This window comes from Ceratotherium simum, chromosome 27 (assembly GCF_057802395.1).
Source record: "Ceratotherium simum simum isolate JZ-2026a chromosome 27, ASM5780239v1, whole genome shotgun sequence".
NCBI lineage: Eukaryota > Metazoa > Chordata > Mammalia > Perissodactyla > Rhinocerotidae > Ceratotherium > Ceratotherium simum.
Genome location: NC_141926.1, coordinates 14,443,068 through 14,460,460, shown reverse-complemented (window position 1 = coordinate 14,460,460; position 17,393 = coordinate 14,443,068). Strand labels below are relative to the sequence as shown.

Genomic DNA, 17,393 nt, shown 5'->3' with positions numbered 1-17,393 from the left:
TAGTTCCAGCCACAGGGTATAGCTAAGACATTTCCTCGCTTTTTTTTTTTTTTTTTTTTTTTTTGGTGAGGAAGACCAGCCCTGAGCTAACATCTGATGCCAATCCTCCTCTTTTTTTGCTGAGGAAGATTGGCCCTGAGCTAACATCCGTGCCCATCTTCCTCTACTTTATATGGGATGTCACCACAGCATGGCTCGACAAGCAGTGCATCAGTGCGCACCCAGGATCCGAACCAGCAAACCCTGGGCCGCCGCAGCAGAGTGCGCACACTTAACCGCTTGCGCCACCGGGCCAGCCCCATTTCCTCACTTTTCAAAGTGGCAAACTAATACCTACCTCCTAGTATGATACGATGTTTAAATAAGATAAGGCAAGAATAAACTTGGTAGAGAGTCTGGCATATAGTGAAGGCTTAGGGATGTTAATGATATTACGGACCATGATTAATGGTTGATATCTACCTTTTTACTTTGACTTAAAACATAGTGTTAGTGTACACACATGTTCACAGTACTATTCACAACAGCCAAAAAGTAGAAACAGCCCAAGTGTCCATCAACAGATGAATGATTAAACAAATTGTGGTGTGTATATATAATGGAATAATATTCAGCCATAAAAAGGAATGAAGGACTGTCACATGCTACAATGTGGATGAATCCCCAAAACATTATGCTAAATGAAAGAAGTCAGACACAAAAGGTCACATATTATGCAATTCTATTTATATGAAACATCCAAAATTGGTAAATCCATAGAAATAGAACGCCAGGGGCAGAGGGGAGCAATCTTTGAATGTACTAAACGATACTGAATTGTACACATTAAAATGGTCAATTTTATATTAAGTGAATTTTGCCTCAATTAAAAAAAAAATAGTGTCAGGTAATAGTAGGAAAGAACAGAGGGAGAGAAATATCAAAGAGCACGTGCTGGTCCATGTCATCTACTCTCCAATTATTTCAATAGCGTTTATTCACATAATTATTTCCTACATATTAGGACAAAATTTCAAAGCATTACTAGGTGGCCATCTGACTTTAAAACAACTGAATAAAAGGCAAAAATGTCCTATGTTATCTCACTAAATCTTTCCTTTTTAGCATGACATATACTTATGCTCATATACAGCAATTATATATATATTTTAAAACACACTCTACCTTTTCTATATTTAGAATTCTAAATCTACTGAGGAGTCAAGAATGAATCCCCACCATAGTCGTCCTCCAAGTCAACCCAAGAACGTGGGGAGTAACATTGCAGACTTTCCAATAAGACAGATCCCTAGGACAGCATGCCATTGGTGGGAGCGGGGAGGCTCCTCCATCAGATTTCTGTCTTTCATTCAATGTAATATTGTTCCCTTGAGCTCATAACAATCAACTGTGAACAATGGGTGAGGAAAAGTGACAGTCACAATAAAGGATTTAGCAGCCTGGATGACAGGCTGACAACGAGATAACCGATGATGTTTCTCGATTCCAAAGGCAGCAGAAAAACTTGCAAGACCCAACGATGGTGCCCAAGTCTAAACACGCAAGAATGATTACCTGATCTAATATAGTTTTTTTCTTCTTTGAATCAGTGACTGAAGACAGCTGCATTTCGCCCATTTTCTTCATCTTTTCATCCATATCAATCTTTTGTTCCAGTTTCTTGATTTCTGACTTCAGGAGTCGGAGCGTGTCTTCCTTGTGGTGGTGTCTTGCGACGGCAGCTGCGCAGGCAGAATGGATGGCAGTGATCCAGTTTTCCAGCTCCGTCTGGCTGGTGGTCTGTAAGAGGGGAGGTGGGGGCCAAGAAGAAACAGCCACTCTTAGGTCACTGGAGATGAAACAGCGTATTTCCAGAGAAGCAATGCCTGGGAGTCAAGATGACGGGTCTAGATACCCCACGGGGAAGGCTAACCTTTATGATCTCCTCCTCCTCCTGAGAATTGATAAAAATAAGTTAGTCTTAAGTCAGACACCACCTCCACGCCCAGCTCCCAAGGGCTCTCCAGAATGAACTCGCCACATATGCTCACCCACTGTACTTACTGAACTTACTTGTTGCAATGGACTGAATATTTGTGTCCCTCCCAAATTCAAATGTTGAAATCCTAACCCTCAATGTGATGGTATTGGAGGTGGGGCTTTTGGAAGGGAATTAGGTCATGCGAGTGGAGCCTTCATGCAGGGGATTAGGACCCACATAAAAAGAGGTCAGAAAGCCAGCTAGCTCTGTTCCACCATGTAAGGACAAAGCGAGAAGATGGTCATCTATGAATCAGGGAGCGGGCCTGACCAGGACCAACCACGGTGCCACCCTGATCTCGGATTTCCAGCCTCCAGAATGTGAGATAAATTTCTGTTGTTTATAAGCCACCCGGTCTATGGTAGTTTATTATAGCAGCCCAAACTAAGATATTTGTATATGCGACACCCCTCCAGAGACAGCTTAGTTTCTAGTTAAGAGGGCTGCTACAAAGCAAACGTCAGTTTCCAGAGACACTGGTCAGTTCTAAGGCGAGAGTGAGGCTGAGGGACATTACTGGCCAAAGAAGACGCAACAGCCCTGCCCCCAGTGAACTGCTGTGACCCAAATCCAAAGGTCTTAGGCCAGAGTTAAGCAGCAACGGCACCACTAGGGTTGGGGAAGCAGTTCAAGGCAGCCAGAAGCAATACTGTCTCGGAGGATACATGAGAGCATCTAGGAAGAGCAGCCACCCAGCAGCACTCCAGCCGCTAAGAATGGCCAGGTCAAAGGGGATTTAAAGACAATGTCGGACAACACTCGAAACTGGGCAGGTAACCTCAAAGTGGGCTTGCTGTGACTCAGGATGCTCTGAAACGCAGAAGTCAGAGAATAATAGTTTAGGGAGACAGCTCATGTGTAATGATGTGCTATTACTATTTCTTTCAGAACCCTAAGTGAGGAGGTGCTAGACTTCTCCAGGTATCCCCTTAAGTCCAGAGAAATTGAATAAACGCTCAGAAGTTACTCCATCTGAAGAAACGGTCTATTTGGCCTCTACAATACTAAAGTAGCTGCCAACATATTTTTCATGCATCTTCTTAGTTTCTTTTGAACTCATCTGAGTAATGGTTTACAAATAAAATTCTATTAACAGGACCCCACCCACACATTATTCTATGCTGGCAACTGAAATGTAAGTCAAGGCACCACCTCAGGTGTCTATATTATTTCTGACTCTCATCAGCTTTGTAGTCCACAAAGCAAACTGTAGCAAATGTTACAAATGGTGTCTGCCAGCAGAGCCACCACACACCACACAAACCTGAACAAGCCAGCAGCTGTTATGTTTGTAACAAAATATGTGCCTATGTCTAAAGAAGACTTCAATAAGCTAGACCTTCTCACAAGAAACAGCAGAAGTGTCACCTGATAAAGTAAATGGAATCATTTTGTGAGGACTGAGTGGGAGGAGGAGTGGAGATACAGACATTGGAAGCCAAAGGTAAATACTTGTAGGTTGAGAAATTTAGGAAAACATGCACGTCTGTATCAGATTCATCTTCAACTCTTAACTTTGCTTCAAATTTTTAATATTTATCTCCTCTTAGAAAGTCATTATCTGACATTTTGTTTTTATGTATCACTTTAAAGTTACTCAAGAAAAAACACAGTTTAGGATCCTCCCACATATTATGAAACCACCAGGCTTGCTCCTACCTAGTACAACGTACAATGTTTGACCTTCAAGTCTCGGTGCCTCAGCCATCAGTGGCTATTTTGCTAAGTGGTTATTTTTTTCACTTTTTTATTTATTAGGGAAGGAATTAGCTCAGATGGAAGAACAATCTTATAAAGATTCTTTTCTAAAAGAAAAGCTTCCAAGAAGAAAATAGCAAGCGCTAGTGACGATATGGAGCAACCAGAATTCTTATGCATTGCTCACTGCCAGCTGGAGAGTAAACTAGTATAACTGCTTTGGAAAGCTGTTTAGCACTACCTACTAAACTTGATTTATACATGCCTTGTAATCCCCAAAAATGCACTTCTGGGTATACACCAACCAGAAATGCGTTCGTATGTTGAACAAAATATATGTACCTTTAAAATGTTCATAGCAGCACAATTTCTAATGGACAAAACTAGAAACTATCCACACACCAATCAACAGTAGAATGGATGGGTAATGCGTGGTATAATCACACAACGAAATTCTATACAGCAACAAGAATGCAAGACCGATAACTACATACCACAATATGGATAAAACTCGCATACATAACCTTGAGGAAAAGAAGCCAGACATGCAAGAATATATACTGTAGGAGTCTATTTAAATGAAATACAAACACAGGCAAAACTAATGTGCACTGTTAGAAGTCAGAGGAGCTGTTCTTTAGTGGGCATGGGGGAAGGAGTAGCGATCGGAAGAAACCACACGGGGGGCTGGGGGGGTACCAGCCATGTTCTGTTTCTTGCTCTGGGTCCTGGTTATGAGAGTGTAAGGCATGGGTATGCCCAGCTGGGGAAACACCATCAAAATGTATACTTTTCTGTCTATACATTATACTTTAATAGAAAGTTTTAAACAATCCTTCCAAGATGTATTACCCTAATATTTATATATAACTTTTCTATAACTATCCTAAAAATATTATACTTCAGATTCCATTTTTCATTAAAAATCGTCTCTATAATATTGTAATGGAAGTTCCAAACAGCATGACCCATTCGGCATCACTCCTTTGTCCTCCACAGGGCCTGGCAGCATCTGATAAATAGCTAGTTCCTTGAGCTGAAACATGCTTTCCCCTTTGTATGACAGCTCAGTGGAAACAAGGAGCTTTTAGACTTTAGGGGAGCTGATGTTTTCACCCATTTTAAAAGAACATTGTGGGGGCGTTTCTGATGAAATCCATGCGGAGTTGGCAAGTGCCACTAAGAGGGAGAGGCTATGTCTCCTGTAAAAACAACTGGAATGGCGATGCTCCGTGGGAGGTCCCTATCCATTCCCCCAAGACACTCCTCACTCATCTCTGCCTCAGTCAGAAGCTTCCACGGAGTAAGGAAAGGAAATACCTACAACCCTGATATAATATCTGAGGAATAGATGGAAAAATCTTAAATTCCTGATACAAGCTCTGCTAAACACAAGTTATAAAACTTAACATTTAAAATAAAAATATTCATCTACAAGAGGCCCAGGTGATCATTTTACAAATGAAGAAACTAAAGCCCAGCAAAATTTGGAATAACACAGTAATTTATTATAAACCCCAATCTCCACTGATCCTGTACTTTTAAAATTTTTTTAAGCATGCCACACTGCTCCTGAACCCCTAGCTCTCACCAGTTCCTCTGAAAGCCCAGCCATGAGGTCATCAGTATTGTACACCCAACTTTTTTTTTTTTAATAATTTTATTTATTTATTTATTTTTTCCCCCCGAAACCCCAGTAGATAGTTGTACGTCATAGCTGCACATCCTTCTAGTTGCTGTATGTGGGACGCGGCCTCAGCATGGCCAGAGAAGCGGTGCGTCGGTGCGTGCCCGGAATCCGAACCCGGGCCGCCAGTAGCGGAGTGCGCACACCCAACCACCAAGCCATGGTGCCGGCCCTGTACACCCAACATTTTGAGCTCACCCTAGGGACAGAGGAGGGTGGGACTTTCCTGCTCCCTTTGGAGTTAGGTGTGGCCACGTCATTTGGCTTTGGCCAACGAATTTGAGGAGAAGCAATATCTGTCACTACTACACAAAAGCCTGATTCACCCCATTCTTGTCCTACTGCTTACATCATGGAAGCATGTGTTAAGATGGAGCTTCCATCAGCAGGGGTTAGGTGTCCAGGACAAGCCCGGCTTTGTAGCCAACAGCCATCAGACACGTGGCAGGCATGAAAAGGTGTGTTAAGCCACGGAGATCTGAGGGTTCTCCTTACTGCAGCATAATCTAACCCATCCTGACTGATACACTAGCAAAGTAAGAATTCCATTTCAAAATAAGCCACGCTTTTAAGTCAGAGTCTGTCTGATACACTTTTAACCTCCAAGAGGAGCCACAATCTGATGGGTTCTGTAGAACAACCGCCTTTTGCTCTCTTCTCTTAATGAAAGGAGAACCCTTCGTCCCTCCACCTGTGAGGCTCTCCGCCAAACTCAGCCAAGGGCAACCCCCTCCATTCTGATGCCAGAGAGTTTATGTCGGCCTCCCAGTTGAGAAGTGGAAATAAAGAAAGCTGATACCAGCCAATGAAGGTAACCATCCTTTGAAAGGTGTATACTTAATTTTGGCAAAGCAGCTAGAATTACCTTATTTAAAAGAAAGGAAGATGGTGGTTGCCAGGGGTTAGGGGAAGGGGACAATAGGGAATTAGTGTTCAGTGAGTAGGTATGCAAGATGAAAGGAGCTCTGGAGATGGATGGTGGTGATGGTGGCACAACAACGTGAATATACTTAATGCCACTGAACTGCACACTTAAAAACAGTTAAGATGGGGTGTTACATGTATTTTACCACAATTAAAAACATTTTTAAATAAGATAAAAAGAAAGAAGGAAAAGGAAAACATACCAAACCCCACAATCTAGAGAAAGATATATAGTAAAGTGTGATCTCAGCTTTATGAAAAATTTAGCCATCAGCCCTTTTAGTCATTAAGTAAGCCTCAAGCCTCCAAACTCTTTTAAAACCTGACAGAGGCTGAAGGCAGTTCCATTAGAGAGAATTTTTGCTCTTGCTGTCCTGTCTAAATAAAACAGCGGTCTCTGCCATTCTCTATCATTAAGCCAAATCAATTTCTAAGGAGCACAATTCACTCAATGAGCTTTTCAACAGAGTTTGTCTGTTTTTAGTGGCATACCCGAAGCTATGTGTGGATGAGAAGGTAGGCAAAGGCTTCCTCGACTTCTGTCAACAATGTGTTAAGTAGAGAAAACTCTTGAAACATATCATGGCAGTTTACAGGCCTAACACTCTTCAGAGCTGATCACAGCAGACCACTAACTTAATACAATGTATTCCAGTGTGGCCTCTCCAGGATTTAAATTCTGACACGCTAGAAAAAGCTTTTCAAAGCCACTAACCTTACATCACCTTCTCAAACCAGGCAAGTTTAATTAGGGACATCAGGTCTACCCCAAGGCCCTTCATCAGAGTCCAGTGGTCAAAAAAGCAGGAAGGAAAGACCACCCAATGGGACCCTCTCAACTTCTTCAACACTCATCACCTTCCATTAAACAAACAGCAGCAGACAGGTAGAGAGGGTGAATTTTGTGCTTCTTCCTTTGCCTTCTGGGGATGCTATAAATACTGTATAAAGTTCCGTGAGGGAAATAAGCAAAGTTCTTGCCAACAGAGTAATATAATCAGCAAAAAATGCATTTTGCGTAAGAGCCCCTTTGAGTGCAGAGTTGAGATAAAGCTCAGAGCTTCATCACGTATTTAAAGAGGTCTAGCTTCAATTATCCAAGTGAACGGAGGATAGTCAGTGATTTCAGATAATCAATGGTTTACGTGAGTGGCAGGAAAAGGGAAATTCATGTTAAACAAGAGAAATACTAGAGAATATACGCCAGATCTAGGAAACTAAGATTTGGGATAATTTGAGTTTATAGAGGTGTAAGAATAACTGTAAAGTAGGCTTAACTTCTTTTTTCCATTTTAAAAGAACCAAAAGGAAAAGGAATAAAAGTTATATGTTTCTAAGAGGCTAGTTGGGAATGAAGTCCCTATGTGAATTCTAAGTCTTTTTTCTCATTGGTTCTGTGTTTAATATATTTTAGAGTTTCCTTTATACATGCCTTAATGAAGCTATCATTTTTAATATCTGCAAAGTGAATTACAGATATTACCCCATGTCTGTAATACGAGGTTCCCTTCCTCCATTGGAGAAAGTCATGAAACTGTGCGCCCCTCCCACCCTCACCTCCCCACCCCCTCACCCACCCAAGGTGAATTCTTTACAGAAGAAGAGAGGCTACAGGCTCCAGAAGCCAGGTACAAAAGGAAAAGGAACTGTTTGCTGCAAACAGGAGAATAAACAGAAGCCTCACGAATGGCAATGGCAGTATTCATCTCTGGCAAATCTGAGTAGCCCCACAGAAAAGGCCAACAAATATTGTCACCTGGACTCCCTCAACAAAAAGCCCTTACCATCTGTTCATGCCATAAAAGCCCCAGGAGATGACAATGTGCACAGATGATATTCAAGCACGTTTTTGGTGTCTCCCACTTAAATACCATCAGACAGTCAAGGATCACCAGACATTTAATGAAAGCCTCCAGCATGAAAGGCAGAGACCAAAACACACAGAAGAAAATGCATTAGGAGAAAAAAGCAATAATGCCTGAAGCCATGAAAACTTCCCGAAAATCTGTATCTCAGAGACACAAGAGAATTTAAAGCTATAAACAAACAAATAAATGCATAGGTTACAATGAAAAAAGAGCAATGAGGTGGGAGGGAGGGGGAGGCGAAGGAAGGAAGGGAGAGAGGGAAGGGAGAGGGAGGGAGGGAAGGGGGAGGGAGGGAGGGAGGGAAGGGAGGAAGGGGAGGGAGGGAGGGACGGAAGGAAAAGGGAGAGAGAGAGGAAGGGAGGGAAAGCTTTTATGAATAAAAAAAAAAAAATGACCAAAATTGAAATTTCAATAGAAGACAAATCACTATGAAGAATCAAAACACTAATGATAAGGAAGTGATTCTGAAGCTTCAAGAGAAAATAAAGCAGAGGTCGGCCCAGTGGCGTTGCGGTTAAGTGCATGAGCTCTGCTGCAGCGGCCCGGGGTTCAGATCCCGGGCATGCACCAACACACAGCTTGTCATGCCATGCTGTGGCCGCGTCCCATATAAAGTGGAGGAAGATGGTCACGGATGTTAGCCCAGGGCCAGTCTTCCTCAGCAAAAAGAGGAGGATTGGCAGATGTTAGCTCAGGGCTGATCTTCCTCACAAAAAAAAAAAAAGAAAGAAAAGAAAGCACATACAAAAGAATCAGAAACGAGAACGGTATCAGAAAATAAGTGAATAAAAGGGAAATGATTTCCAAACCAAAATTCCAAATTACTCAAATACTATTCAAGTAAAAGGCAGAATGAAGACATTTTCAAATATGAACCATTTTGTAGAAAGTTACTCCAGGGTTTTGTGTTTTGTTGTTTTTTTTTTAAATGAAAATGAGGGAGTTTATTACGGAAAAAAGGAAGACTTGCAATCCAAGAATCTAACTAGGGTGGTAAAGGGAAATCCCAGGGTGACTGTCATGCATGAGGCCTAAAGAGGAACCAGATTGAAGCTGGAGGAGGAAGGGTCAGGGAAGGGTAGGCTCCAGGGAAAAAAATAATACTGATCAACTACTTAATAAATTGGAGACTTAGAAAATATTGCTAAGTAACCAGAAAAATAAGCAAATTGAGCAGGAAAAAAAAAAAAGAGGCAGTCATTAACTATAGGAAAAAACCAAAAAGTTCTTCAAGAAAGGAAATAAAATGATAGTACACTATTTGGCAGCTAATACTATTTATATGGTCATGACAGCATGGCAACAACATAATAGCATAACAGGGATGAGTGATTTATCCTAATTTTCATTTAACTATATAGGAAGATGAGGAAAGGAGAATTTGTATACAATACAGCTGAATATTCATCTATCATAACAGAAAGCCAGTAGTTATTGTCTAAAGTCAATTAAGAAATAGCATAAACAGGTTAATGAGAAATGAGAGTAAATGCAAGAAAAAAACAAACAAAAAACCTAGCTAAAATAGTTGAATATAGTTGATTTGGGGAAGTGAGGCTGGGAGGAGAAAGTAAAGAAGGATGAGAAGAGAATTTCACTTTAAGTCTTTTCAGGTTAATTGAAATCTTTAAAACTATGTGCTCATATTGACTTAACACAAATTTAAAATAATGTAAAAAGGAAGATGAATATTGTTAGTAACATATTATTTGGATGATACATAATAGTATACAAATTATATACAAAAATCTAGCTCAGCCACAATTATATCTCTGCACTGTACTTTTAACATATGTGGGGAAACCTCTGAACACACTAATAGTAGGTCATGTACTGTAAATGATTACCAGCCCTCTGTATTCATTTTCACTTCAACATCTATACACTCCCATCAAAGATAAAATTTCAAGGAGGTAAATTTTAAGTTCTGCATTTGGGGTTTTGAAAAATCTATGAAAGCAAGATGGAGAAAACCTTGTTGGGTAAGAGTTGATGCTGAGGGTTTGATATACCACAAGCTCAGTATGAGTCAACAGTTTGTTGTGGTTTCTAATAAATTAAGGAATTGACACCAGCAGTGGGGAGGAAATGAGAACAGTGGGCGCCAAACTGCAGGCTGCACAGGGCGGACCTTACGGGGTACAGGGTGTTGGGTTCCGGAAGACGATTACAAGGAAGTACATCAAGGAGAGGAACAGGATCATAGGGAGAATGCCATGGAAACCTTAGGCAGGGAAGCCTAAACAGGAGACATGGTAGGGGATAAATGAGAACTTTCATGTATTTAAAAGGTTATGAGAAAGAATAAGCCAACTTGCTATAGACTCTGGGGGAGAATATGGAAACAAAGGTAAATGGCAAAAGTTACCAGAAGAATGTGTTATCTCAACATGACAAAGAACTTTCTAGAACTTGGAGCTAACTAACAAAGAGCTAGGAGCTTCCCCGGGATGGAGGTGGTCATGCAATAAGCAGGCTGACCAGCTATCAGGGGCCTTGCAGAGATAGTGCCGACCTTGAGAAGGAGGCTGGACTTTTAATCTATTCAAATTCAAGATGCTAAATCTCTCTAAAGCCTTTTCTACCAAGTCCACTTGATGCCTCCTTGTGAAAGACAATTTCCAGATTTTTCCCTCATCTGGCTGCCCTTGTCCATGGCATGTACCAACAACCTTCATCAAGTCTGACACATAGAACCAGACATGGCACTTCAAGATAACTTTCCAGAGCCTGATAAAACTCAAAGCCTTAGACTTTTCACAAGGAAGCCACACTCAACTTCTGGAAAGATACTTATTTAGGAGGAGCACAGGGAACTAGTCTCTTTTTCTTTATAATTAAAATGATAAGTGTAACATTTACTGAGCATTTGTTATCTATCAGACACTTGACTTGTATTACCACATCTGATCCCCAATTCAACGTAATGGTTCAAACATTATCCCTTTTTTTACTAGTCTCTTTTCAATATGCACACTATACCCTCCTGCAAGTGACTTTCTAAATGATAAAAAAATTTTCAATCGGGGCTGGCCCAGTGGCATAGTGGTTGGGTTCGCACGCTCTGCTTCAGCAGCCCGGAGTCGCGGGTTCGGTTCCTGGGCATGGACCTACACACCACTCATCAAGCCATGCTGTCGTGGCATCTCACATACAAAATAGAGGAAGATGGCACAGATGTTAGCTCAGGGTCAATCTTCCTCACCAGAAAAAAAAAATACTTTCTATGGAAAGGCAATGACTTGTTAGAGATAATATTTTCTACACTTCTTTAGATATATAATTGTATATGATTTTCTACCCAATCAAGCATCGTTCTCACTTTGCCTGCCAACTATGTTCCCATGGCATTTAATATAGGAATTAAAAACTTATGAGTTGGCACATGTGACCATAAAAGTCACTGAACTTTTTGGAATTTTATGTGACATCCTCCAGTAATGGATGAAGGAAGGCCTAAGAGGAAATTGCACTTTGTAGGTGGTAGGTGCTGTTTCTGGCTTCCAGTTGGAGGGAAGAACTCTCATTAAAATAGTTTAAGTACAGGAGCTACAGCCTCCTTTGCAGACAACATAGCACTTCTTCCATATAAGCTGTGGTAACATTCACGCCCATTCCCACCCCCATCCTGCACACAAAACCCCTTTTCTACTTTTGCTGGTGACATGAATCTCCTTTCCATGGGCAAATCTGAATAACAGCGTCAAGCCAGTAGCATACAGGCTCTGGAAACTGTGTGTACTGAATTGAGCCCTAGGGCTGGAATAACCTACAAATTATTCCCATAATCGTGGTTATCTCCCTTGCTTTAACCTCACCCCCTACACACACAGGTTTCTTTCAAATTCAGCCCCTCTAGAGTTATGTGGATTACAATAAGTAGAAGGTAGAAAATGCCCTCATGGATCTCAAACAGCAGTAATTTCCTCTGAAAAGGTTCATTCTGTGCTCTATCCCACGTAAGTAGCATAAAAATTTCACCATAACAAGAGGACACAGAGGTTTTCATGAATAAGGTCCTATGTGGCCACAAAAGAATTTTATTCAATGTGACCTATTGGGTATTTAAATTCTACCAGCAATTTTATGGCCAGGAAGGTCCTTTCAAAAGGAATTCACATCAGAGGTGTGTCAGTAAAAACGAGAGCATCCTGAAATCGATCAGATTATCATTTAACCTAGGTAGTGAGGCAAGAATGGCCAAAATCAAGTTACGATTTTGAAATATTCCCAGCGAGTGGTTTAATTCTAAGGATGAGAAAAAGTCATTTTTTACTGTGGTCACTGATTCTCATCCATGTTCTTCTTAGGGTAAATAGTAATAGTAATGGGATAAATAGCACACACAGACAACAAGAGGCTTTGCAGAGAGGATTGATTTGAATCCAGCCCCCACATTCAGTAAATGTGTGATTGGCAGCCAATTACCAGCTTTTGTAAATCTCAGCTTCACCAAATGGGGTACACGGTCTACAACAATTGGTTAAAATATGGATACATAACCCAACTCACCGATTGCTGTAAGAATTAAATGTGACTCACACTGTAAGATACTTTCAAGATGGTGGCATAAAATAAGTGCTCAGTAAAAGATAGCTGCTGATATCACAATAATGTTGTTGTTAGAGTAGGTAAACATTTCCTCATTTGCAAGATATCCAATTAATTAATAAAAAGCTATGCCAGATACAGAAAATCAATGGTTTATAAGCCATATAGAAGAATATTTTCGTGACTCAGAGCATGTAGTTTTTTAAATAGGATATACAAAGCACTTGCCTTTAAGGAAGACTTGAGAAATGACACTACATTAAAATTAAAAAGCCTCGGTATAACAAAGGATACCTTTAAGAGAGTAAAAAGCAAGCCACAGAATGGAAAAAGATATTTGCAACACATATAATCAACAAAGTGATGATATACTAAATACATACAGAACTGCCATGAATCATTAAGAAGAGAGTGACAACCCAATGAAAAAACAGGCAGCAGACTGAATAAGCACTTTCCAAAAGATGATATTGAAATGGCAATATTAAACCCAAGAAAATGTGCTCAACTTTACACTAATAGCTTTAAAAAGATTTAAAAAAAAAAAAAGATCTGACAATATCAAGTGTGAGCAAGGATGAGAAACAACTAGAACTCTCCTAAGCTGCTGATGAGAGCATTATTACTTCAACGATTTGGAGACTGTTTGGCAGTATCTAGTAAACCTGAGTATGTGCATATATCCCCTGATGCAGCAATGCTAGTCATAGGAATATACCAATAGGAATGTGGACAAAAACATCCTGAACACAGGTACAGAGTACTCACAGCAACACTGCTCATGATCCCCCAAAACTGGGATCAACCCAAATGTACCTATGGAAAGCTTGCCAGCTGTCCCAGTTAGGGGTTGTTGCAGCTAACAGCTATTATCCTGGCATAATTGTTAATAGTGATACTATAACTCTCAAAATTGTCTAGTCTCTAAAGTATCCTGGTGAGTCCACTGGCAAGGGGAAAGTAAGGACCTCAAAAAGCTGCTCCTCTCTAGGGCCGGCCCCGCGGCTTAGCAGTTGAGTGCGCGCGCTCCGCTGCTGGCGGCCCGGGGTTCAGATCCGGGCACGCACCGACACACCGCTTCTCCGGCCATGCTGAGACCACGTCCCACGTACAGCAACTGGAGGGATGTGCATCTATGACATACAACTATCTACTGGGGTTTTGGGGGAAAAAATAAATAAATAAAATTAAAAAAAAAAGCTGCTCCTCTCTAAAAGCAAAAAGAACACTGGCAGAAACTGCCAAAATCAACTTTTTCAGAACTCTGAAAATTAATTAGATCTTGCAACAATCTGCAGTGCACTTATTGGGGAAAAAAAAAAAAACTGGCTGAATGTCAGTAAGAATATCAAGTTTGGGGGCACTTAGTTTGCTCTATTCTCATCCTCATCTCTCTATCTCCATAATCATGTGAAAACCAGCAGTCTAGCCACCACTGAAGGGGCAGAATGGGTTTAGAGCTTCCCCAAACACCATTCTCAGAGAACTGTCATTATTTGACCTGTTCGGCACTTTACAGGAAACTTCCATTCACAGGGCTTGTTCCTATTTGACCTGACTCAGAACTCACTCATGCAAATAGCTTTTACTCTGGGGTGGGGGCAGGGGGAGTTGTGAAAAACAATCAGTAACAACTGTTTAATATTGCATCTGCCTGAGGTAGTGAGAACAGCTGGAGAAAAAAAGAGGCTGACTAGGAAACTTGAAGCAAAGCTGGGGAACAAGATATTCACAAGATAGCCATAGTCCTGGGAATCTAGAAGGTCACATCTTATATAGGACTGTGCAAGAAAATTCTGAGAAGGCCCCACATTCACCCCTCTGGCTGACCTTGAGGCTCTGTGCAATCAGAGGTGAAGCCTAAGGCGGAGTTGTTGACTAGCTGCCTCAGCACTGAAGACCAACTCACAGAGGTCCTTGGGAAAGACTGGGAGACTAACTGCTTTCAGGCATGTGAGGAAATCTCTCCAATTATTAGCTGACCACTAAACTAACTGAGCAGAGACTTCAGTGGCCACACATGACAAAGAATAAAGATTTTACAGATTTCAGGAAAGTCACTAAGCAAATAAGCACCAATAACAACAACGACAACAAACCCTGGGGGTGAGGGTGGCAGGATCTGATTTTAAGAGTCATCACATAATATTATTTAAAATGAAGTTTTCAACCAAAAAAGTATGAGACATACAAAGTATGACACATACAGAGGAATAGAAGCCAACAACAGAAACTGTCCCTGAGGAAGTCCAAATGCTGGACTACTGGACTAAGACATTAAATCAACTATTTTGAATATATTCAAAGAACTAAAGGAAATCATGTCTAAAGAAGTAAAATATGACAACGATACGTCACCAAGTAGAGAATATCAATAGAACAATTAAAAAAATAATTTAAAGAACGAAATACAAATTCTGGAGTTGAAATGTAGAATAAATGAAGTGAAAAATTCACCAAAGGGGCTCAACAGCAGACTTGAACTGGCAAAGAAAAAAGAAGAATCAGTGAACTTGAAGTAAGTCAATTGACATTATCCAGTCCAAGGAACAGAACAAAAAAAGAATGAGGAAAGATGAACAGAGTCTCAGATATGTGTGGGATACCAGCAAGCATACTAACATAAACATAATGGGAGTCCTAGGGAAAAGAGAGAGAGAAATGGGCAGGAAGACTATTTTAAGAAATAATATCTGAAAACTTTCCAAATGTGATTTAAACACACATGCATCTATATACCCAAGAAGCTCAATGAATTCCAGGTAGAACAAACTGAAAAAAATTAATACTTAGACATATCATAATCAAACTGTTTAAAGACAAAGACAAAATCCCCAAAGCAGCAAGAGGGAAGCAACTCATCCATACAAGGGATCCTCATAAGATTCCTCACAAGATTAACAGCTGATTTTTCATCAGAATCCATGGAGGCCAGATGGCAGTGCAATGATATCTTCAAAGCACTGAAATAAGACTGTCAATCAATAATTCTATATCCAGCAAAACTATCCTTCAAAAATGAAGGAGAAATGAAGACATTCCCAGATAAACAGAAGTGTCCTGGCTTGGATGAAAAAATACATGATCACTCTATTCATCTAGTAGGCTGCATGTGTGTATGTGGGTGGGGAGTGGCTTGTTAGGTGCTAGAAGGTTCTGTTTCTTGACTGTGGTGTTTATACATTTACTTTGTGAGAGTTCATTGAACAATACATTCATGTTTTGTGTACTCTTCTTTATGTGTGTTTTACATCATAAATTTAAAGAAAGAAAAAAACAGATGCTTTTTGTCTGTTCACAAACAAAATTAACACTTGATATTTCTTACTTTAATTGCCCAAATGGAAATAACTTTAGGGGCCAAACCCAGAAACTTGGTGAAATAACCTATTACTCTCTTCCATGCCTTTGTTCCAGCTCTCTCTTCTGCACGGAATATTCTAACGGTCCATTTCACCCAATTCATCCCTATTCTTCCTCTAATATTCACTGTCACCCTTTACCACACTATAAAGATCTATCCTTGTGTCTGTGTCCCATATTATATGTGAACACTTTAAGGGTAGGAATTTTGTCAAAATATTCTTGGTATTCTCAATAGCACTGTGCATAGCACATGGAATAAAGGTTTGAGGAATTCATGCATTACTGGAATAAATGAAGAAAGCCTTCCTGACATCCCAAAAAGTTCTGATAGTGTATATCACAACTGACCAAACTCAAAGGATTCCCTATAAAAGCAAATGTTAACCCTGAAGTGATGAGGACGTTAGCATTTTGTAATACAATTAACAGTCAAACCTCAAGAACGTTGGATAAATGATTCTGAGAAGGTGAAGAAGAGAAATAGTTTAGGTTTAGCAAGTCATTTCTGAGATCTCATTATTTTACTTTATAAGTAATATTAGAAGAGAACGTATTATGATAAAAAATTTTGACAGCTCAAATCATGTCTAAATTAAGATATATTCATGATCCCTTTCTAAAGCTCTACACAAATGGTATTGAGACTACACTGAAAAATCCTTCAACCCATGGCAAACAGAGCAAGCTCTCAAATTCAACTCATACTCTTTCTTGGATTTCACACTGGAACCCTCTGGGTGAGTTCTCTCATTTCTGAATTCAATATAGACGGTTATTTTGTCATTCACCATTTTTGTTTCTACAGTGAGCAAAAGATAAAACCCAACACTAAAAGGAAAACAGGGTGGGGTACATAAGAAGGAGGGGAAAGAGTCTGGTTCAGAGGTCTGAAATGCCATACAAAGGGAGTACTCAACAAACCTGAAAGAGGAAGGCATCGCCCAGGGAATTGCTGAGGCAGAAGACGAAGTCCTTCTTGGGGTGCTCAGGCACAGCCTGCACAATGCTGTTCTCCACCCAGACAGCATGCTTGGGGATGCTGTTGTGGTCTATTCCAGACCTGCCATCGCTCTCATAGAAAAAGAGCGTGCACCCTGAGGAAAAAGAAGAGGGGTCTGCATGAGTCTTCAGTGCCCGTGCCACAAAACGTCTGTAGTGCAAACTGTGGTTGTGCCTTGTCACCAGGACAGGGCTGGAAATTAAAGTGTGTGAAAATCTAGGGAGTAAAGAGAAGAAGGCCATGCTTGTACTGAAATCTTGGATGGGCTTAGAAAAAGGC

At 40.5% G+C, this 17,393-nt stretch overlaps 1 protein-coding gene across 11 annotated transcripts in view; it reads right to left on the bottom strand.

Moving 5' to 3' along the window:
* The window catches only part of TIAM1 (TIAM Rac1 associated GEF 1), a 358,647-nt gene that overhangs the window by 92,474 nt on the left and 248,780 nt on the right, over positions 1-17,393 (bottom strand). For all 11 annotated transcript variants that reach the window (XM_087418160.1, XM_087418167.1, XM_087418157.1 and 8 more), the window contains 2 exons: positions 17,036-17,208; positions 1,555-1,779 (listed from right to left, as the gene is read on the bottom strand). In XM_087418160.1, coding sequence (XP_087274286.1) covers positions 1,555-1,779; positions 17,036-17,208 — 398 coding nt within the window. The remainder of the gene's footprint in view (positions 1-1,554; positions 1,780-17,035; positions 17,209-17,393) is intronic.